Raw genomic sequence first — 24224 nt, 5'->3', positions numbered from 1 at the left:
GTTAAATTTGCAAATGCGGAGTCATAGCGGAGCCTATTATTCTGTATGTTTCTGGTCCATATTACTAATAAATATAGCAGTTATTCCTTTGATGAAACGATCCATTATTTGAAATGTCGATTTGACTTTGATTGCTTGTTTAATTACTGCGAGCTGGGTTAATGTGAGAAATTCGCAAACGGTTGAGGTGGATAAACAATGCGATTATTTCTCTTCACTCTTATTTTAATATTGTTTCTGTTTAATATTTCTAGGATTTCGTGTGGGCTTGTGTATTGATCTCCAAATTTATCAGGTTTGGTCCGTTTAGTAAAAATATCTGATCTCCAGGCTTAAAGATCTGCGGATTAATTTTCTTATCATAATGTTTCTTTGATTTTTCTTTAGCTTTGATAACATTTTCACGAGCATTTGTCTGTATGGAATGGAATTGCGTGACAAGATTTATGAAATAATCATTGTAATTAGATAATTTGTCATTTGGTGCTAAAAGTTAAAGATATTCGAGCTATTTTTCCGAATATCAATTCGTACGGAATGTGTTTTGTTGCCTACGTTAGTATTGTAATGGAACATTGCAAGGCTGATCTATCTATCCCATTGTTTTTGCGAATTTGCATATTGTTTCAAATATTTATCTAAAGCGTGATGCGATCTTTCTAATGATCCATTCGATTGTAAAAGCGGTTATGCGGAAGGTGCATATTTTGAAAATTTTTGCAACCTTTTTCATTAAGTCGATGATGAAATTTCTTCCTTGATCGGTTAATATAGTCTTTGGTGCTCCTAATACGCAAATGAATCTGTCTACAAAAGCTATTGTTTTGGAAGTCTGATCTGGCAGTGGTACTCCTATACAAAAATTTCTTTAATTGATCGTGTTAAAATATTCATTATCTCTTTCTATTTCTGTCTTACGATATCCATTACTACTTTGTTGAAAAAAGCTCCTGGCGTGTCGATGATTATCATTGGTTGTTTAGTTTTGAATCTTACTAATTTTTTCAATTGGCATAGCAAACATTGCTGAATATATTGTTGAATATCGGATTTTAGATTTTCCAATAATAATTGTATTTTATCCTGTGATACGTCTTTGAAACGCTTCGATATCCTCCAGTAGGCGAGTAATGCCAATTTTCGCCAATTATAATAGATCGAAGATGTTTAGATGAATATTTGATTAATCCATTGCCTATTATTAATTTAGTTGTTGAATCGATGAAAGCTAATTGTAACAAAAGTTTGATATCATTCCATGGTACGTTATTAACAAAATCCGTCTTTGCGATACTAATGGTTTCTAATTTTAATTTTTCAACGATGGTAAAACTTTTATTCGTAAATCTTTTACCACTGTAGAAATTTGAGAGAGTGTCATTGTCGGACCTTCACGTTGCCCTTCGCTAACAGGCAAAGCAACATAATAATGCTGTTTATATTTTATAGGGCTTTGGCTTGGCCTACGGTCAGGTCTCTTAAACAAGAGATCTCGTTTCTTTCGAAAAGTTTCTGAGAGCCTGACTCTAATGGCCTTCCATCGGTGTTAATAAAATAAGCAATATTATCTCTGCGTAGAAATAATAAATCGCGACTATTTATTATGTTACCTTTGATAATCTTTATTTTCGAGCTTCGATTTTGTTATTTTTGTCCGATTCTTTGTCTTCGTCATCGGTATTTGCATTTTCTTCGATATCTTTTTCCTTGTCCGGTGGATTGTTTCTATTTCCTATTTCTTTGATTTCATGTTCATTTTCCTGCGATAATATTTCTTGACAAACGTTCTTATTTTTTGTATGACTTCGGGTTTGCATTCCATTGCAGTTAGGTGGCTCATGGATTAGTGCTTCTTCAGATTTATAATCTCGGTGGCTCGCACAATTCTTTATGTGTGAATAGTAGTATTGTGTCTGTATTCTCGTCAGACAGATTATCATCGGGCATTTGATCTTCATCTTTCTCTTTGTCCGAAAGATAAAATTCAAAATTTTCGTCCTCTTCTTCTTCGACGGTTTCTTCTAACATTCTAGAAACAATTTCTACGTCTTCCGGATCGTCAAGATTTAATGATCTACGCTGCTGGAAAAGTTTCTGCAAACAATATGAAAAAAAAAAACATATACAATTCGGTAAATGGCTTTATTGTTTTTCGAAGTATTCGCCTTTAAGATCGATACATTTTTGCATACGCTCGAACCAATTTTCGAAGCATTTTTTCCACTCTAAGGCTGTAACCTCAGAAATCAGTATACGAAATGTTTCAACAGCTGCTTCAGGCGACTCAAATCGCTCACCACGCATTTTATTTTTAATGTTTGGGAACAAAAAGAAGTCATTAGGTGATAAATCAGGTGAATACGGACAATGAGTCATCAATTCGACATTATTACTGGATAAAAAGTCAACGGTTCGACGTGCTGTGTTACAGCTGGCGTTGTCATGATGAAGGATGATGCGACGATTTCGGTTTGTTCTGCGCAATTCATTTATGACTTCTGGCAAACAAATTGTTGTATATCAATCAATATTTACAGTCCTTCGATCCTCTAAAGCCATGGTTGTCACATGTCCGGTATAACCGAAGAAACAAGCAATCATTTGCTTGGCAGCACTGCGTGAACGAACAACTTTTGTTGGTTTTAATTCATTTTGAAATATTTAAACAGTGGATTGTTGTTTACTTCCGAGCTCATACGAATAGATCCATGTTTCGTCCCCAGTAACGATGTTGTAGACCAAATTTGACCGACCTCGGTTGAATTTCTTGAGCATTTTTTTGCTCCATTTAACATGAGCCTGTTTTTGAACTTCGGTCAAATTGTGTGGGATCCAACGACTGCAAAGTTTCCATACGCTCAAGTGATCATGCAAAATCGTATGTATTGCTTTCATGTCAATACCTAAGGATGCCTGAATCTCGCGGTATGTTATATGCCGGTCTCGCTCAATCATTTCACGCACAGCATCAACACGCACAGCATCAACATTAGTAGCAACAACAGACGTGGATGGACGACCTTCACGGAATTTATCATTAAGAAAGGTACGTCCACGCTGGAATTCGGCAAATCAATTATAAACAGTCCTATTGAATGGTGCTTCATCCCCAAAAGCCAAATGAAGTCGATCGATGCATTGTTTCGGAGTTAGATTACATTTGTAGTCGTAAAAAATCATTGCCCGAAAATTTTCTCGCGAAATTTCCATTTTCTTACAAAATAACTTCTTTCAAAATACTATGCAAACAAAATTAGTTGGCTTGGGTACAAACTGTCAATTGAATTATAGGTTAAAAACGTCTAATTTTACGGATATGATAGTAGCAGAACGTTGGCGCCACTGGAAATACTGGATTGCAGAAACTTTTCTAGCAGCTTACGTATTAGGATTAATTATTTTGCAATTTACTTCTTCGAGGTTTACAGGATTTTTTGATAGAGCGCCAGCATTTACATTGGTTTTTCCTGTTTTATATACGATGTCATAGTTATATTCGGCAAGCTACAGTCTCCAGCGGAATATTCTTATATTTGCATCTTGTGCGTTTTGAAACCAGAGTAATGATTTATGATCTGTGATCAACGTGAATTTTCATCCGTATAAATATGGTACCGGAAATGTTTAACACAATATACTATTGCTAACGCTTTTTTTTCATATATATCATATTTTACTTCATTGTCGATTAATGTTCGAGAGGCGTATGCTATTGGTTGGTCTTTATTTATTTCTCCTTGTAATAAGATGCCTTCCACGGGTATTCCAGAAGCATCTGTCGTTAAAATGAAAGGTTTTGAAAAATCAGAATAAAACAGACTCTTCGCATAATCTTTGTTCTAATGTCTCAAATGATTCTTCTTGAACGGATGTCCATTCGAAAACCGTGTCATTCTTTAATAAGTTCGTTAGTGGCTTCGCTAATTTCGAGAAGCTTGGTATAAATCTGCGATAATATCCTGCTAATCCCAGAAATTGTTTAATATTTTTCGGAGTCTTAGGTCTGGGAAAATGTCATTACGGCATCTAACTTTTTTGAATCCGGTCTGATTCCATTCTTGCTGATTACGTGCCCTAGATATGTTACTTCTGTTTTCAAGAATTCGCATTTATCTGGCTATAATTTCAAATTAACTTTTCGAAGTCGGTCTATTACATTTTCTCGCGTGTTCTTTTAACGAATGTGGCGTATATGACAATGTCATCCATGTCATCAACAAATAATTCCTGGCCTTGTAATCTTGAGTACTAGATCCATTAATCTTTGGAAAGTAGCAGGAATATTTTTTAATCCGAAGGGCATGCATTCGAATTCGCAATGCCCGAAAGGAGTTGTAAAAGCGGTCTTATGGCTATCCGCAGGATCCATTTTTATCTGATGGAATCCGGAAGCCAAATCACATACAGAGAAATATTGTGCTCCGCCTAATTGATCTAGAATGTCAACAATATTAGATAATGGATATGCGTCTCCGACAGTTTTTTCGTTCAGAGCGCGAAAATCTAACATTATTCTCCATTTCTTGTTTCCTTTCAAGTTCTCTTTTTTCGGGACTATCCATGTAGGCGTATTGTAAGGCGATTGAGAAGCTTTACTATGCTGCTTTCGAGCAGTTCTTCGACCTGCTTTATTTCCTCTTTATGAAATTGTGGGAATTTGTATTGTGTATTTTTATAGGTCGATTGTCTCTTGTAGGTATTTTATATTGCAATTCATTAGTCGCAGTTAATTTTTCTCCAGGAATATGAAATCTGTCCTGGCTATTGGATATAAGATTTATTATGTTTTTCTTTTCTTGTTCATTTAAGTGTTTTAAACATAATAATTCCACAATTTCTGTATGTTTATTCTTATTAGATTCCTCTGACAATGTAAAGCATCGAGAGATATATTATTATGTCTTTTTCTGCCCTCTCCTTTTATTTTGATTTACATTTACGTATGAATTTCTCTATTACTTCTTAGGATTGAACTTGTGTCGATGCAAGAATTTTCGAAGACGGTTCACTTTCCTTTTCGTAATTATAGGAGGATCTGACATTTTGATCATATAATTTTATTATTTTTACGAGTTCTTCATTAGTAATGTGAGAGGTTTGATTATTATTACCCATGGATGTTCGAACTCTGGAGAATTTGATTTCTTCTGGGAGTATTAAAAAGTCCTTTCCTTTGGATTCTTTAAAATAAAATTGAATCGCATTGCGTAGTGAGATTTGGTTACTTTCCTCCTCGCAACCGACAGGAGTAGAATTTATCAGAAAGGTACGGGAACCTTCCTCTGGAATTCTAGGATTATTCAAATTTTTTGGAGAGATTTGGAAATTTCCCTCTCCAAAGATTTGGAAATTAGATTGGTTTCTGGAGGAAGTTTGATAACTTTCCCCTCCAAGGATTTTAGAGCTGGATAAATTTTTAAGAGAGATTTGGAAATTTCCCTCTCCCAGGATCTTGGAGTTAATTTGATTTTCAGGAGGGGTTTGGTAACTTTCCTCGTGGATTTTGAAATCTAGAGTCTCGGTGAAGGTTTGAGAACCTTCTTCTGGATTAGAATTTTTATTTAATTTTTTATTTTCTCTCTTCCTAATTTCTTGAATTTTTCCTTTAACTTTAGTCTCGCCCTTATTTTAGATAGTGCTATTAGTATCTTTCTTTGCTTCATTTAACGTCATATTTTCTTCAATTTTAATTTTTTCGTCTTCATTATTATTCATAGACTTGTCTTTGCCATTTTTTAAGTCTGCATCGCAGTTGGGTACTTCATTACGTTCTTGGTAGTTCAAATCCGTAAAATCGACCTGTATATCCGTAACTCCTGTTCGATCCTCTTGCGTTTTGATAGTTAATTTGTGATTATCGAATAATCTATCTTAAGGCGCAAGTTGGCACTTGAACTTCTACTTTTTCGTCAACGTGCATATAATGTTTAAATATGCCTTTTTAGAGACACTTTCTACGGTGTCTCCTAAATAAATTCCGTGAGTTATTTTTATTTTCGGAATATATCCAATTTTTATTTCAGGATTTTCTACTCTGATGTAAAATAAAGATTCCGAGGAGATGCAATGATGGTTTCTGGTGACAAGAAGGATACCTTTATTCCCGATGTATTTAGGTATCCCTTCGCGTAATCTATTTTTGAAGAATTCTGTTCAAAGAAATCATTGCTTAATATGCCGGCCTGTAAATAGGAAAGTCATTAGATACAATATGAAAAATTACTTCTTTTCTAAAAACCGATGAAGTTATTTTTCCGAGGGTGTAGACGGGATATTCGTTTATGCCATTTATAGTAGTTTTAAAATATTATTATAGTCAATAGTGCTGCCTTTAGGTATAAAAATTTCTTTAATTATGTTCCTGAACCGGTGTCTAGCATAAGAGTTACGATCGGAATGGACTTGCAAAGATTTGCTTTGACAGTAGGCACACGACTGTGTTTACTGAGAGTCACTTACGGCTCGTATTTCCAATGTGTTTTTATCTATTGCCTCTTTTGAGATGTCAATGGGTATAAGATCCGTTCGGACCCCTGTTGCACATCCGTCTTCAAGGGGCCGTCGGAGTTTCCCTGGTGGGTAGTATTTCTCCGGTTATTGCTCGCAATGTGCAACTGACATTCTTCGAAGAGATGACCCGTCTCTTTACAAGCGACAGAATACACTATTTTTTAAATTACTCTGTTGATTTAATTTTGAACGGCAATCTCTCTAGCACTATGTCCCGGATTATTGCAAGTGTGGCAAATAATTCTTTTATTATCGAAATTGCGTTCGGAGTTTTGCCTTTGCCAGCAATTGACAGTGAAGTGGCCAGATTTATCACATTATTGGCAAACAATAGAATTTTTATTTGATGAGAAATTAACATTATTATTTCGACACATTTTAGCGTTATGCTCTGTTTTGAGCATAACTGGCAGGAAATTACATTGGATTGCATTACGTTCATGGGGCAGTACGTTCTTCGTGCAGAGCGGGGATCGCGCAACCGACACTTATCGGCACCTTGTCCGCGTTTTTTACAAATTTGACAGACTAAAATTTCGGTTTCTAAATCATACTTTAATTTTTGCCATTCAGTGGCGATATGTCCTTCTTTATGACATATCTGACAACTTGCTCTCGAGTTATTTGTGAGATCTTTTAAAGTGCTTGGGCCCGTAGAGTCCGTCCTTGTCATAAGTCTGTCATCTGTTGCAGTTCTCTTTCTATTGTTAGAGCGTCGGCTACCGTGTCTTATACACCTAAATTTCTCGTTATTCTTTGTTCGATTTCTGGTTTTAGTTCTCGAATGAAGCATTTACACATGTCTTTCTCTAAAATCGCTTTAATATTTTGGTCAGAGAAGTCGGTTCCCGAGTTTTTGTGTGCTTCTAATGGGTTTGATAGGAATAGAAGTTGGTAATGTGTTTTGTGTACTTGATTTTATTTTACTCAAATTTTCTATCGCAGTCTTGTAAAAGTTCTCTACTTCTGACTTATCGCCTAAATTCCTCGTATTCATTCTTGCTTCCCAAGATTGCACTTTCTCATCCCCCGGACGAGCCCTCAATTTTTCAAGTTCTGTCGTCCAAGCTCTACATGCATAGAGCTGAGGGGGTGAACGCAACAGAAACCGAATTATTAGACCGTAAGGGAGCAGTGGGGAAGAACCGACGCAAATCGGGAGGCACTTTGTTTCGTCCTGAGGCTTCTAACGAGTCGGGGATTGAATGGAGGACGAAGTGGAAACTTCAACTCGTGCTCCTCTAAATGGACACACGAGTCGGACATACTTTTAATTTAAAGTCCCCAAACTGGGTCAGTGTGCCGGAAAGGCGCACTTTAACGCCAGATGTGCCAGTACGTCCGTATGCCCTGGCTTTCAGTCATGAAACTTAATCCAAGTGACCAGGGAGAGGGGAAAGTGCAACCGCGGGAGAGCTAATGAATACAAGGAGAGGTTTTATTTAAATTGACTGATAACCGAGAGAATTAATTTAATATAATAATACCATAATGAAAGACAATATTTGGTGATACATTTTTCTTAAGTATAAAAAAAATACAATTTTGGTTCTCTATTCTAAATAACAACGATGTAAAGACTCTTGAATATAACATAAATAAACAAACAAAATAAACGGCGAACAAAGAGTCATTAGGTTATAAAACATTTAATTAATTAAAATATTAGGCGAAGATGAATCGATACGGAGCGGCGCATATAAATGTATAAATGTATAAAAAAATGCATAAAAACATAACAAGTTTCGGCTACAGGATTGAGCCCTCTTCAGATGTAAAGTGTGATAAAATAAAACAAAAAATAAAAAGTAATTCATGTCGCAATCAACATAAAACGTAAGAAAATAAAATTCGGATGGATCTCGAAAATACGTGCGATTGAGCAGTCAAGATGTTCAGTGTCAAAGTCAGATCGCTAGACAAGACCGAAAGAACTTGTAAGAAAAAACAGACTTTAATAATTAGAATCGCCGCAATCACGATAAAATCGCACACTCACCAGCAAACTTGAACAAATCAATATGATCCGCCGCACATGCAAAAGTAAAACAGGTATAAACCGTAACATGCCGGCAAGACTGCACACACCGGAGCCGGACATGTCGGCGTCGCTCACGACGCGACCGCTCGCTTAAACGGAACGCAACGCACTGAGAGAGGAGAGGAGACGGGCCGACAGAATCGAAAGTCATACTTTGTTTATAATCGGTAGATATGCTTTGTGAAGACCTTCGGTGTCCGTTTGTAGATTCAGACTTTTTTTTTTTGCTTTTTAATATGCAACATTTCAGAGATCAACCGCTTTCTGTAAGAAGGTTCTTCATCCAGGACTTGAACATCGTCCCATTGAAAATCATGATCATGAAGAAGCCTATGCTCGGTAATGACAGAGCGAGTAGAGGTTTTGTATCTAATATGGTTACGGTGTTCTGCTATTCTAGTTTTTAGTTGTCTGCCCGTCTGCCCGACGTAAGACGCGTCGCAATCATTACATAAAATTTTGTAGACGACATTATTTTTCGATGTACGAGGACAAGTGTCCTTTTGGACTCTAATGTACTTGCTCATTTTGTTGAGGCTGTGGAAGGCTATCCTGATATCGCCTTTATTTTTGCGCAATGTTCTGAATTTCTCTGTGTGAGGAGGAATGAAGGAAACCGTAAGCCAAGAGGTAGACTCCTTAGTAACCTCACTATCGGTTACAACGTTATATACATTGTGTTTCTTTTTAATCAAATTTTTTATTCTTTGGTTGATAGAGTCAAAAATAAAATCAAGTGGGTAGTCATTTAGGAGTAAGATATTAATGATGAAAGTCAAATTTTTGGTGTGAAATATATTGTCAGATAATAAAAAGGCTCTGTCGACTAATGAAAAAATGGTGCCTTTTTTCTGCGTCAAAGGATGATTAGAATGAAAGTTCAGGAATCTACCTGAAAACGTTGCCTTACGGTACCAGTCTAAATTACATCGATTTTCATTGATAGACACCGTAATGTCTAGGAAATTAATCGTATTTCCGCCTCTTTCTACGGTGAACTGCAAGCGCGGATGGAATGAATTGAACTGTTTCAGTAGTCCGTCGATTTGCGAGGGATGTACCACAGTGCATATGTCGTCGACGTATCTATAATAAAATAAGGTGTCAAAATTCGACGACATCAAGGACACCGTCTCCAATCTCCTCATCACCAAATCCGCTATTATCGGTGATATTGGAGAGCCCATGGGAGTGCCAAAGCATTGCTTGTAAATCACATTGTCTAAGGAAAAGAACGTAGAGTCTAAGACAAACTGAATTGCTCCCAAGAACTCTTTCTTGGGTAGCGAGTAATCGCTAGCAATAACATGCCAATGTTCGTTCACACAGTCAATCGCTACATCCGTTGGCACGTTCGTGAACAAAGAGGTGACATCCAAAGATATTAGTTCGTGTGCCCCTGTGAAATGTACACTCTTTAATTTTTCGACTAATTCGAAACTATTTCTAACGTTACTGTCGGCCTTCGGAATGGTCTTGAATAATTTATTATGTAAGAACGTAGCCAACGGATACAGCGGACTGCCCACCGATGACACGATAATTCTAAAAGGGCAACCAAGCTTGTGTATCTTTGGCAGTCCATAGGCCCTCTGAAGAGAACCGTCACTACAGTACAACGCTCTGTATTCGGAGTCCTTGATATGACCTCTCCTTTTCCATTTTGTGAGCATAGACCTTAAAGCTGTCGTAAGTTTTTTTGTCGGATCTTTTTTGATCCGGACATATGTGTCCGAGTCCCCCAACAACGCAATCATCTCATCTCTGTACGTGTTCCTATCGATAGCAACAGTGACATTGCCCTTGTCCGCACGCGTGAACACAATGTTGGGATGCGCCGACAAAAACACTCGAGTGTCCGACTCCATCCCAGTCAACTGTTTATGAATGTCTGAAGTGAAGACAGGAGAAGAGATGATATTATTTAGGATGGGGATAGACTGGTTAACTATATCCATTCTCCTGTCCAAAGGCATCCTCAATGTGCCACTTTCAATACCTTTGATGCAGTTGAAAATAATCCTGTTTTTGTTGTTAAAGGGGAGCGCGAAGTTATCACCCAGTTGTAGGAAACATTGAACATTGTGAGGAATGTCGCACGAAGACAAGTTCAGGAACCAACCGTCCCTGACCGTGGACAGAGACGACGGGACCTGTGACGGAAAGGAGTTAGGGAGTATGAAAATCATAGGATTGGGAGAACTGATATTTAGAGGGACAGAACGATCGACGATGTACGGTGCTGGGTTAACAAGAGAGCCACGCCCCAAAGATCCACAGGTATTGTCCGGTCTTTCTCTATTCTAAAATACAATATATGTACTCATTTATGTGTGTGTGAGTGTGTATATGTGTGTGGAAAGAGAGTTGCAATGCGGACGTTATTTTGAGAATAGAGATTTTGAGAATAGAGAATTTGAAAAGAGGAGGGGAAAATTAAAGTTATATCGGATCATATGGTTGGAAGGAAAAAGGATCGATGGGAATGAGGGATGGTATGGGGACTGAAAATAGGCAACTGGATCCCGTATTATACTGGATTACATATTTTAATAATTGATGGGCGTTATGAAAGAGGAGAGGAAAGTGACCAGGGGGAGAGTAAGAGTTGTTTTGAACGTGAAGAATTTGGGGAAGTGATATGCGAGACGGAAAGTTCTTCAATCGGGGGTGGTGATACTGAATGTGGAATAGGGAGAGGACTGGATGGGAAGAGGTTATCGAAGAAGTTTGGAGACAGATCGAAGACAGGGGAGTAAGATATTTCTAGTGGTGGCGATATAGTTGAAACTGGAGAACGACCGGAGTCTGTTCTTGGGCCAATGCCTGAATTAGCGAAGATTGCTCTCGCGAGTTTTTCGGTGTTAGAGCGGACACGGGCGGAGAATCGGTGCGCATTGTTAGTCCCCGCTAGGTGACGGTGACGGGGGGCGGAAGAACTGCGTGAACGCACTAAAAATTTAGTCATGTTTTAAAGTGAGATCACACAAGAAGGGGAGGGACCACCCAATGTACTGCAGCGAAATCAAAAACTTACTGCTCGGGGATAGCGATGTGTAGAGTGTCCAAGAGACCGTCGGAGAGGGTGCCATTGTCTGTGGGATGCTGAGCCTCAGGTTCCGGTTCGTCAATTTCCCCGATCAAGGAATACCGTTGATCTTAAGTTAATGCACAGACTACTGGAAAAAAAGGGCTTTGAGAATCGGATGAAGCCTTTTTCAAAGGTCCCGACAACTATAGCTTCCCAAAACTCAGACAAAAAAATCATCCTGAGGACTGCGGAACCGCGGTTTATACTAATCGTCTCTGATCACTCAGATTCGGATTGGTGGAACAGATTTTGTTGACTAGTAATAGGATTTTTCTTTGCTCTCGGATTGGTCAAGATCTTGGGGAGGGATGGATATTGACCGGAGTTTGTAGTGTGGAAAAGTGTTCTCCAAAATTTTATGATCTTAAAATTTATGGGAAAAAACGCACGTGCAGTGCGGCAAGAAGGCGCATGTGCATCTTTGCCACGAGACCACCCAGAATCTATCCCTGAACGTCGCGTGCCTCTTCTTAGATTTTGTGATCACGGACTCGTGAGAATCGTCCGCGACTTGACCGTTAAGAACATCTTGACGCCGGTCTTACGCTTTTAATGACATATTTACTATTAATTTAGCCGCAGTGTCCTAGGGGCACAGACTTGGTGTCTTTTTGGTCCCGCCGCTCGTGTACGCGTACCGATTTTTAGTTTATCTCGGAGCGATATTTACGAGGAGATACTGGATTTTTCGTTTTAATTTTTAGTGTGGAAAAAGAAAAAATTTTTAGTCTTCTCTAGACTATAATGCTCCATTTGTGCGTTATTCGCAGCTGCCTTTTTATTTCAACGAATTCCAGATCTCCACGAAAAGAAAAGAGTTGTGGGAGTCCTGGACGTAACAGGAGAATCAAAGTAAGTTTTTATTATTGGAATATATTATGGTAAAACAGAAACCTTGTAATCCGAATGATTTTTTAAAAGAGTTTATAGAGGAAACAAAATTATTATGTAATGATGGAATTGTTATTGATAAACATATTCTATGTACGAAGTCTGGCTATTAAATAACGAGATTGCTTATGAAAAAGAGTTTTATTTTAAAAATTATTCTACAATTGAATGCTCCCCTTCAATGTACTCCCCTCCCCTCGCCACACACCGTTCCATTCGTTTTTTCCATTGGTCAAAGCAATGCTGGAAGTCTTCTTTTGTAAGAGATTTAGGAGCTCCGCCGATTTTCGCTTCACCTTTTCCATCGACTCGAACCGGGTTCCTTTTAAGGCAGACTTGATCTTCGGAAACAGGAAAAAGTCACAGGGTGCTAAATCAGGCGAGTACGGCGCGTGTTCGAGCACTGGAGTGCCTCTAGTGGCTAAATAACGCTTCACAGACAGCGCGTTATGGGCAGGTGCGTTGTCTTGGTGTAAGATCCACGACTTGTTTTTCCATAACTCCGGCCGTTTCTTACGAACTCGCTCTCGCAGTGTTGCCAAAACTGTCAAATAGTAAGTTTGGTTTACAGTTTGACCCTCTGGAACCCATTCAGTCATCACGATGCCGTTGATGTCGAAAAAAACGATTAGCATGGCTTTAAATTTTGATTTCGACATCCTTGCTTTTTTCATTCTTGGCGATGCAGGAGTTTTCCAGTGCATGGATTGCCGCTTAGTTTCAACATCGTATTGGAATATCCAGGTTTCTTCGCAAGTGATGATGTTTTCCATCAATTCAGGCTCTTCATCTAACCTCTCAAGAAAATCTGAGCAGATCTGTTGACGGACGAGCTTTTGGTCAGGGGTCAAATTTTTTGGGACCAACTTCGCACAGACTTTCTTCATGTTTAATTCGTCATGTAAAATTTTTCTGACAGTTTCTTTATCGGCGTTTACAGTCTCAGCAATCATCCGAATGCTCATACGACGATCTCCGCGCACAATTTCATTGATTTTGGTCACTGTTTGCGGAGTTGAAACAGAGACAGGTCGACCTGGACGTTAGTCATCTTCGGTGCTCTCTCGGCCTTCAGAAAACCGTTTAAACCATTCGAAAACACGCGCACGAGATAGAGAATTCTCACCATAGGCCTCTTTCAACAACTTATAGCATTCAGTCGGAGTTTTTTTTAATTTAATGAGAAATTTCACATTGATCCGTTGCTCGTGTTTTTCGTCACACATTGTTATCGGCACGAGAAAAAAACAAGTTCGTATCTAACCTCTATAGAAAAAATACTACTACTGCGACAAAAACGTGTTTTCGTACTGGAATAGTAGACACTTCCAGCTATCCAACGCTGCATTCGTTTCCCACCCTACCCCTTTAGGACGCCTTCTGCGCGCGCAGTCTCGTTATTTAATAGCCAGACCTTGTATTGTAGTATAAATTCCATAATATGTAATGCTCCAGCAAAAGCATTCATTTTACAAATTAAGAGACACACTGGTTATTCAAGTTGTACCAAATGTACAACAGAAGTTGATTTCCGTTGTAATAAAGTTTGTTTTCCTCAAATAAATGCTCCATTGAGAACAGATTTTGATTTTAGATTAAAAAATGATGAATATCATCGCATTGGAATATCAATCATTGAAGTAATTCCAAATTTTGATCAAATAAATAATGTACCGTTAGATTATGTGCATTTGGTTTATCTGTGAGTTATGTGACGATTATTGTACTTGTGGATATTTGGTAATATAAAATTTCGTTTAGAGAATAGAAAATGTCAAAACATACCATCAAATTTAGAAAATGTATTAAAAATACACATACCATCTGAGTTTATACAAAACCCTCGATTACTGACTTTGATGAAATTGTGGAAAGCTACAGAATATCGACAGCTGCTTTTATATATAGGACCAGTAGCTTTTAAAAATATTCTTCGAGATGACATATATGATTATTTCATAACGTTACATGTTATTATTAGAATATTATGTTCTACATATTTACAAAATTTATATGAATATCGTTAAAAATTACTAAAACATTTTGTTAAATTTTTTTGTATTAATTTATGGTATTCAGAATGTTTCTCATAATATACATGGTCTTATTCATCTTGTAAATGATGTAAAAAAGTTTGATTTATTAGATAATTTTAATGCATTTAAGTACAATATAAAAATTTTTTGCGAACACTAAAGAAACTGTTGAAAAAAATATGATAAACCATTACAATAAATTGTTCGAAAATATGTAGAGTATGAACAAAATAAAATAACAAAAATACTTCCGACAAAAGAATTATTATAGATTTAAAATCAACATATTCATTTGGACCATTAATACAAGGTTGTTGTAATCCACAATATAAAATAATAAGAAAATCAAATATATTATAACATTACGTATAGATGTAATAGGTGATAACTGTTGTGCATTAATGGTAATGGAACTATTGTACGAGTATATTAATTAAGAACATAGCATATAATAAAGATCTCGATATAAATGTGATTATACATAGGTCATAAATTTTTACATAAACAAGATTTTTACAACGTTCCATGTCCATCATCATTATCAAACATATTTATTGTACACGGTTTAAGTGATTTTTTATAAATGTCGCCGATAAAAAATATTTATACAAAATATGTTAAATTAGCATTATTAGAAGATGAATATGTTGTACTTTCACTGTTGCATTAAGTATCACTAGCGACTAAAAATATAGAATCACTCTGTTTATGCGATATCTTTCTCTTTATCATCATGCATTTTCCAATAACATAATGATCGACATGATAATCTCATTTGTGTCGAGAATACTTTTACGAATAAGAGTAAAAAAATCTCGTAAATATGGTATGAACTTGCACAATTTCTATATTTGAACCTCGTCATACTGATTTTAAACAAATTAAAAACACAAGAAATATGGGATTCAGTAATAAATTAGTACAATATTGTCGAATTATTTTTTCTTGTTTATACAAGAATAAGCCTCATATTATTGTTGTGTGTAATTAATCCAATATTGAATCTTTTAAAATTAAAATAGAAAGAAAAAACGTTTATTGATTTATTATTATATCTGTGAAAATTTTCATTTATATTATGCATACAGCAGCAAACAAAAGTTTAAAACTCCTAGCTGAGTATAATAATTACCATAGTAAATCGTGACATCATAAAATATGTAAGAAATGACACATATCTATGTGTTATTTGTAAATAATATAATAACTTGAATATGTCACAAAATGTAAACTTTAGTAAATGTATGTACTAACTAATTAATGTACACATTTACGTAAGATTTATTATAATAATTGTATACATTTTTGTATTACAAAATTTTTATCGAAGTCTTCCTAGCACACTTTATCCGAAGGATGTTCTAAAGATCTCCTGAGGCCGTCCCACAAAAACATCCTGAAGCTATCCCAAGGATGTCATTAGGTTATCCCAAGGCCATCCTGAGGTTATCCCAAGGCCATCCTGAGGTTATCCCAAGGCCATCCTGAGATTATCTCAAGGACGTCCTGAAGGTGTTCCGAAGATGATATCCTAATGATGACCACAGGATATCCTGGAAATATGAATGTCCTTAAAATGTCCAAGATATCCTGGGATATATTCAGAATGATCCTGAGGACATCTTATGTCTGTTAGGGGAGCGTTGCGACCGTTAAGTGGAACGCATCCATAATATCACTGACAATATAAATAATTTTCTGAATAGTTCTGAATAGTTATTTTTCAATAGTTCTTAATAATATTCAACAGTTTCTTTCCATATGGGATTTTCTATGATTACAAAGATATCGCGATTAACAATGCCAAAGACTTATCTGACAACAAAATAGATGATAAGAAAAATTTATTTACCAACTTCATTTTCTTAAAAATTGCTATAAATAATATATACAATACTTGTGATGCAAATCATTTTACACAACAAATTAATATTATATCAGCAATCTATAGTAAAAGAAGAGATTTTTTTCTTTCATGTCCTGTTTAAATTATAAGCATTTTGATAATCAGCTCCATACAACAATCTGCCCCGATCTCCTCTGTTTTTTATTTTATTCTTTTTTCATAAATAATTATATCTTTTATCCTTTAATTATTAATTTGTTTTAATAAAATTGATATTATTTCATCTTCAATGGACATGTCCATGACATTAGATGTTGAAATTTATTTTGTCGATTTTTTTGATTTTTATGGCAATACTTTTTGTACATTTCCTTAAAAGTCTTTAATGTGTTTTTCTTCATTTCTCGACCCTAGGAAGTAACCTCAAAACATTTTATGTCGCGAATCTAAAATTAATAATAAACAATATGTCCAGTTTGTTTTAGAGTAATGATGTTTTAACATTTTATCACGGCCTGCTTGAAAGACAATTATTAATATTTCATTTATTTTATTCCGATTTTTTTTAGCATTTAGTTCGAATATTAGTTTTTCGAAGTTATCAATCAGCATGTTAAATGCGACAAAAACTATAGCTATAGTAATATATTTATCGCCTCCTAAAACTATTGATACTGTTTTAAACACTTTAAAAATTAACTTTCAAAAGTTTACTACATTTTTCTAATAATTCCCACATATTATCATAATTAATTAATTAAATTTTTTATTTGTGTAAACACTCATTATTGTCATAAAGGATATTCGATGGACTTTTTAAATATATATATATAAACCAGTTTTGGTCATATCATATGTGCTGTTCCAACCGTGGAGACATCTATATTTGGCGACAAATATTTTACGTCCGTGATTTCGCAACATTTTAATTTTTTTGACCATTATTTTGACAGTATTTTCTTAAATAATATTCGAAGTTTTGATACGTTTGACAAATTTGCATGTATCGGTTCATTTTCTTCTTCATCATCTTTGTTATCTTCGTCTTCGACAAATATTGCAGATTTCAATTGTAATAACTTTAAAGTATCTTATACTCCGAGATTAATAATACGGACAAAATAACGGAAATGTTTTTTTGCATTAAATTCAAGTCCACATTTATTCATCAGAATTTAGATTTATTCTAATTTTTGTATAAACGTGATATTTGCTGCAGCGTTATCAACAGTAATACCTCCATATTTTCTTTTAATTTCATATTTTTGTAATACCAAAAAAAGTGGAAGCTATATTTTTGCTGGTATGATTGCCATTCGCAGATATCAAATCTAGTACTATAGATTATATTGTAGTTATTATTAATAAAATGAGCAGTAATGCCTGGACTTCTGTTGCCAATAATATGATTTATTGGCAACAGAAGTCCAGCCATCAATTGTAAATGATATTTTAGAATCATTCTTATTTCAAATAATATTTAAGCTTTTTTGCATTATTTCAAAATTTTCTTCAACTTTCGAACGTAAACAATCACGTTTTGACGTTACCACATTATTGTTCAAGGTACAAAAAAATTCTTGTGTTACTTTATCATCAAAAAAATTGAATAGTAAATGTTTAATGCATATCCATTCCGCAGTTAATTCTTGGATTTCAACTTGAATTAAAATTGTTTTTGGTTTTGACTTGTTTAACTGAAAATCCCAGAAAACGACAAAAATTTAACTAAATTGTTTTAAAGGCATTAAGAATTTATAATATTAGGAGTATAAATAAGTTTCCGCCGTTTTTTATAAAAAATTGGGCATTTATTGTGAGAGAACGGTACCTAATGTTTTATTCGAAGTATTATCCATCGCTAGTCACTACTTTTTCCCATCTTTCTGGCAGCATATGGATACCGCGTCGGAAAAACGCTTCATCTTTTGATGAAGCTATCCACGAATCGACCCAATTTTTGGTATCTTCATATGATGTGAAGTGTTGCTTAGACAGGCCATGCGCCATCGATCGAAACAGGTAGTAATCAGAAGGAGCAATGTCTGGTGAATACGGCGGGTGGGGGAAAACTTCCCAATTGAATGTTTCCAAGTAGGTTTTGACCGGTTGCGCCGCAACATGTGGACGAGCATTATCATGCAGAAGAATAACTTTGTCGTGTCTGGAGTAGTAGCGTGTCTGGAGTGGGCGCGTTTTTCCTTGAGTTCTCGGCTCAATCTCATCAATTGTGTTCGGTAAAGAGCCTCAGTAATGGTTTCGTTCGGTTTAAGCAACTCATAATAAACGACACTTAGCTGATCCCACCAAATACACAACATGAGCTTTTTCCCATGAATGTTCGGCTTGGCTGTCGATGTTGAAGGCCAGGTGGTCCCCATGATTTCTTCTTCTTTGGGTTGTCGTAGTGGATCCATTTTTCATCAGTGACTACACAGTGCCAAAAACCCTTTCGTTTATGCCTGGCAAGCAGCATGTGAAAAATCGGCGTTCAACGTTTCTCGGCTTTAGTTCGTATGGAACCCAATTTCCTTGCTTTTGAATCATTCCCAACGATTTTAAGCGATGTGAAATTGCTGGTTGAGTCATTCCTAATGTAAGTGCAAGTGCTTCTTGCATTTGGCACTTCATCCAATAATGCTTCCAATTCCGCGTCTTCGTACACCTTCGGCCTTCCGCTACGTTCTTTGTCTTTGACGTCAAATTTACCGTTCTTAAACTTTTGAAACCACTCACGGTAACTTCTCTCACTTAAGGCAGCCTCACCATATGCTTCTACAAGCAATTGATGCGCCTCAGATTTCCTCAAATTAAAGAAGTAAATCAAAAGCTCCCGCAAATGATGCTTATTCGGCTCAAAACTCGACATTTTCATATGAAAAAAGATATAAGATGTTGATGCAAAATCGCTAATATTTCAAGGTTATGTTCTTGCCAGATGTCCAACCTTACGATATGACGTTTTACAGCTGACAATTTTAACTATAACATACTGGTAGCGCCATTGTTTCTCAAACGGCGGAAATTTGTTTATACTCCCAATACTTTTTCTATTAAAAATATATTTTGTACTATAATAATTATTTTTGTATAACAATTAATAAAAAGTAATTACTAATTAGTAATTTAGAAAACTTAATTTCAGTATTATTTACTATGTTTAAGATAAATAAACTGTACCAGTAAAAATTTTGTATTGTACTACTATGAAAAAGGTATTAGAAATCTGAAATACTTATTTTTGTATTAAAAAAAAACTTTTTAAAACCCTTGGGTTTTTGTATTATTTCCCATAGATAGGTTACTTCCTAGTAAAAAAGACGTCTTTTAGATTTCTAATAATACTATTAACAATATTTTAACGTAAATAATACTTAAATGATAATATTAGGTTAAGTAAAAAGTCATCGCGTATTTTTTAGCTCAAAGTTGTATATACAATATCTTCGTCAATAATGAATAAAATTCAAATTTAAAAAAAGGGTTTTAAAGCTTGAAATCTCTACTTTTAAAAGCTTATCACATTTTTTAAGTTTATATGAGTTTGATAATTTTTCCAAAAACTACGAGCTGAAAAAGGCGAAAAATTTTCTTCTCACTTTGTGGATTTGTAACGTGTCCAAAACGAATTTGAGAAAATTTTCGATTACCTATCGTGAAAGCTTGATACTTTCCCTACAAAATCGTTTTTTTTAAATATTCCTACGACTTTTGATTACTGAGTTATCGCTGATTAAATAAAAGAATTATTTTGACTTTAATTGCTCATAACTCCATTAAAAATTGTCGTATCGTATAATTTAAAAAAGAAATTTTTAAAGCTGAAACTTTACTCTATTAAGATATATTTATATTGTTGGTAAGAAAATAATTGCGGTTTTTACTGATAGATGTCTTTTAAAAAAACGCGATGACTTTTTATAATAAAACCCTAAAAAAACCTCGTAGTTTAACCTTGGCTTTTCGGAGATTGTATGTGGTCTATTCCTGAGTTAAAGAGATTAGATTCCTTGACTCAAAATTCGAACCGACGATCGCACCGCTCGTAGGAAACAGGCGTCATAGCAGGTGTCTTTGCAAGACGTTGACCCATATTCCGACCACAAAAGAGTGCGTTCGACTCGCAGTACTCGCCTTTGTGCGAATACCTGCGAGACAAGAGTCTGACCGTCCTTCTACACTTCATCCTTCTTATTCCCTCTTTTCTTTAAATCCATTTTCAAAGTTTGGATGTAACAATAACATAAATTAAAAAAAATAATCTAAGGGAAAATAGTTTCTACTGTACGGAGGGTTCCTTATGTCTTACCTTGAGGGTTCTCGAGATCGGAGTTGTCCAGCCAAGGACGCATTGCCTCCACCACCTTCGTCATCACCGGCTCCGCCGGCTCTACCTGCTAACTGAGACGCGTTAGAGGTGACATCTTCTCCTTCTCCTTCATCTCCCTCTCGAATTCCTTTATCTCCCCCTTAATCTCCGTCACCCGCGTTTTTGGGTACTCTAACCTAAAGGAGCGAATTTTCCCTGACATTCCTCCGCTAATATACGATTTGTCATCTCAATCCCGGTTTCCCTCAAAGGAATTCCGACGAACTCTACGGACAGCATGGAGTTCTTAGAAGAAATTCCTTCTCCCCCACCGAGATTTTATTTCCGCATTCAAGAGAGTGACACTTTTGAGTCACTCATTAGACAATTCTCACGAACTACTGCATCTATTCCCGAGAGGACCTTTACGATCGGTCCTCATTATTTCAATCCACACGAAATCCGGCATGGAATTACCAGCCAACCTCCCCGTTCCTGTATTCCGATATTTATTCCGGATTCCGCCAATCCATATTTAGTTCCGATGGAATTCTTTTTCAATCTTTTTCCTCTTTCCTCCATTACTATCCATGAAATAGACTGAACAAAATCTGTGTGCTCTGCTCATCCTAAAACCTGATTCTCTGACGATTTAACATGCATAAAATCTAAATAGATGTCAAATGTTAATTAGTTAATAATGATTATCGCGTGGATGTATAAATTTTTTTTTATACTAATCATATCAATTAATGTATAAATTAGGAGTAATAAACTTATTAATGTATAACCTTGTTCTTTATCTTCTGTTCGATTGATAATAATAGTTAGTAACAATAAACAATACTAATAATTTTTCATTTCTCTCTCGTTCTTTAATTTTAAAACCCTAAAAAAACCTCGTAGTTTAACCTTGGCTTTTCGGAGATCGTATGTGGTCTATTCCTGAGTTAAAGAGATTAGATTCCTTGACTCAAAATTCGAACCGACGATCGCACCGCTCGTAGGAAACAGGTGTCATAGCAGGTGTCTTTGCAAGACGTTGACCCATATTCCGACCACAAAAGAGTGCGTTCGACTCGCAGTACTCGCCTTTGTGCGAATACCTGCGAGACAAGAGTCTGACCGTCCTTCTACACTTCATCCTTCTTATTCCCTCTTTTCTTTAAATCTATTTTCGAAGTTTGGATGTAACAATAACATAAATTTAAAAAAATAATCTAAGGGAAAATAGTTTCTACTGTACGGAGAAATCCGCAAATATCAATTGTTTTAAGATATATTGTACATTCAGATTATTGAGCTTAATCTCGAGCCGTGAGTATTTCGGCGAATAACAAATGCTTATCAAAATCCTCGCAGCTGGAGATTCGGATCGATCATCTGTGTACCGTGTACGCACGTTTACCATTCATTTGTCCGCAATAAAAAATATAATTCGTAAAAAATTTTCCATTCAAGATTAACGACATTCTTGATTTAAGATCAAGACGATATCGAGAATTTAAAAATTAGAGGTCCGAGATCGAGCCCAAGACCAAGATAGTCTCTATCAATGAAAAATATAAAAAAAGCCCGTCAGAGCCTACATCAGCTCATGTAAAAAAACGAATAAAATAAATGTTTCGATCTTTCAATTCGACCCTTTTAATTCGAAACATTTATTTTATTTGTTTTGTTATGTTCACACGAAAATAAAGAGTTTTCTGTGCATCCGAACAGCTGATGTAGGCTCTGATGGGCTTTTTTATATTTTTCACTGATAAATTCTTTCGAACCTCATTTTATATATTTGTTTATCAAGATAGTCTCGTTTTGTCGAGACGAGACCGAAACATTAGATATTATAACTTAAAAGTTGAATTAAAGCACATAGAAAATAAATAACAACAAATAAAGGGCAAAGTAAGAGTCAGCGCATTTCTTTAAAAAGTCATACAGTAAATACAATTAAAGGAATAAATTAAAATACCGAAAAGATAACAAAAAAGAAAAGACATATAATAAAAAATAATAAAGGTAAAAATAAAATACAACATTACAAGTTTTTGCTACCAGATTGAGTCCTCTTCAGACGTTAAAACATATTAAAATTAATAGTATTACAAAATAATTATCGCAAATGTTCGCAAATTAAAGATATGCGCAGTTCGGTTGAGTCTCGATGTAGAACTCGACATTATTCACGTACGAGTGAACAGTAAAAAATGTGTCATATCTCTTAGAAAAGTTCTAGTTGATAAAAAAGAAAAAACTTCTTATGAAAAAAGTAAACTTGAATAAATTAATAACTGTAATTATGATAAGAAGTAAAAACTTATCAACAAACATATGTAAATTATCAAAACTAATATATCTATATAAGTATAACGAATAGTAATAAAAAAACGAATAGTAATAACAAAATAGTAATAAAAAAAAAAGAAGAATATTTGTCCCCATCGAAGAGCAACGTAGTCCATAAAATATTACAATTGCGATGCGTCTTATATTGGACAGACTCTTTGCTCTTCTCTTCTTCTCTTCTCTCTCTTCTCTCGTCTCTTCTCTCAGTACGTAGTGATTCGTTTCAGCGAGCGTGCACATTAGTCGATACACAATGTCTTTTTTTTATGCCTGTGTTTTCACTCGTCTTTATGTTTTTTTATTATTATTCGTTATACTTATATAGATACATTAGTTTTGATAATTTACATATGTTTGTTGATAAGTTTTTACTTCTTATCATAATTACGGTTGTTAATTTATTCAAGGTTACTTTTTTCATAAGAAGTTTTTTCTTTTTTATCAACTAGAACATTTCTAAGAGATATGATATATTTTTGACTGTTCAATCGTACGTGAATAATGTCGAGTTCTACATTGAGATTCAACTGAACTGCGTATATCTTTAATTTGCGAACATTTGCGATAATTATTTTGTAATACTGTTAATTCCAATATGTTTTAACGTCTGAAGAGAGCTCAATCCGGTAGCCGAAACTTGTAATGCTGTATTTTATTTTCACCTTTATTATTTTTTATTATATATTTTTTCTTCTTTTTTATCTTTTCTGTATTTTAATTTATTCCTTTAATTGTATGACTTTTTAAAGAAATGCGCTGACTCTTACTTTGCCCTTTATCTATTGTTAAAACATATAGAGTCATAAACGTTTCAAAAACAATGATATTTATTTTGCAAGACGATTATAATTTATAAACAATTGTAAAGATGTTTCAAAAACTTGTAATGAGTATTACAAGACGACTAACATAAATAAAAGTTCTATAGACGATACAAAATCTTAAAATGAATATCATATAACGATTAATTTGTACGAAATTGTATGGACGTTATAAAAACTACAAGTAGTTGTATAATTGACATTAACTATTTTTGTCGTATAATTTTCCCATATATAAGCTGTACAAACGTTTTATGGAATTGTAAGAACTTTTTCACACCTTTGTGCTCCTTGGGATAATACTCAAGCTCATAAAAATTACGAGGGTGGTCC

At 35.1% G+C, this 24224-nt stretch overlaps 1 protein-coding gene across 1 annotated transcript; it reads right to left on the bottom strand.

The window, feature by feature from the left end:
- Positions 1-1860: 1860 nt before the first annotated feature.
- Positions 1861-19251, bottom strand: LOC108753093 (the record flags this gene model as incomplete). The annotated part of the gene is given in 5 exon segments (XM_018494434.1): positions 1861-2094; positions 4250-4637; positions 8810-10704; positions 18957-19041; positions 19043-19251. Coding segments are annotated over 5 exon segments (2811 nt in total), but the record flags the coding sequence as incomplete, so codon positions are not given.
- Positions 19252-24224: the final 4973 nt, after the last annotated feature.

This window comes from Trachymyrmex septentrionalis, unplaced genomic scaffold (genome assembly GCF_001594115.1).
Source record: "Trachymyrmex septentrionalis isolate Tsep2-gDNA-1 unplaced genomic scaffold, Tsep1.0 scaffold65, whole genome shotgun sequence".
Taxonomy (NCBI): Eukaryota; Metazoa; Arthropoda; class Insecta; order Hymenoptera; family Formicidae; genus Trachymyrmex; species Trachymyrmex septentrionalis.
This window is presented reverse-complemented; position numbering and strand designations above follow the sequence as displayed.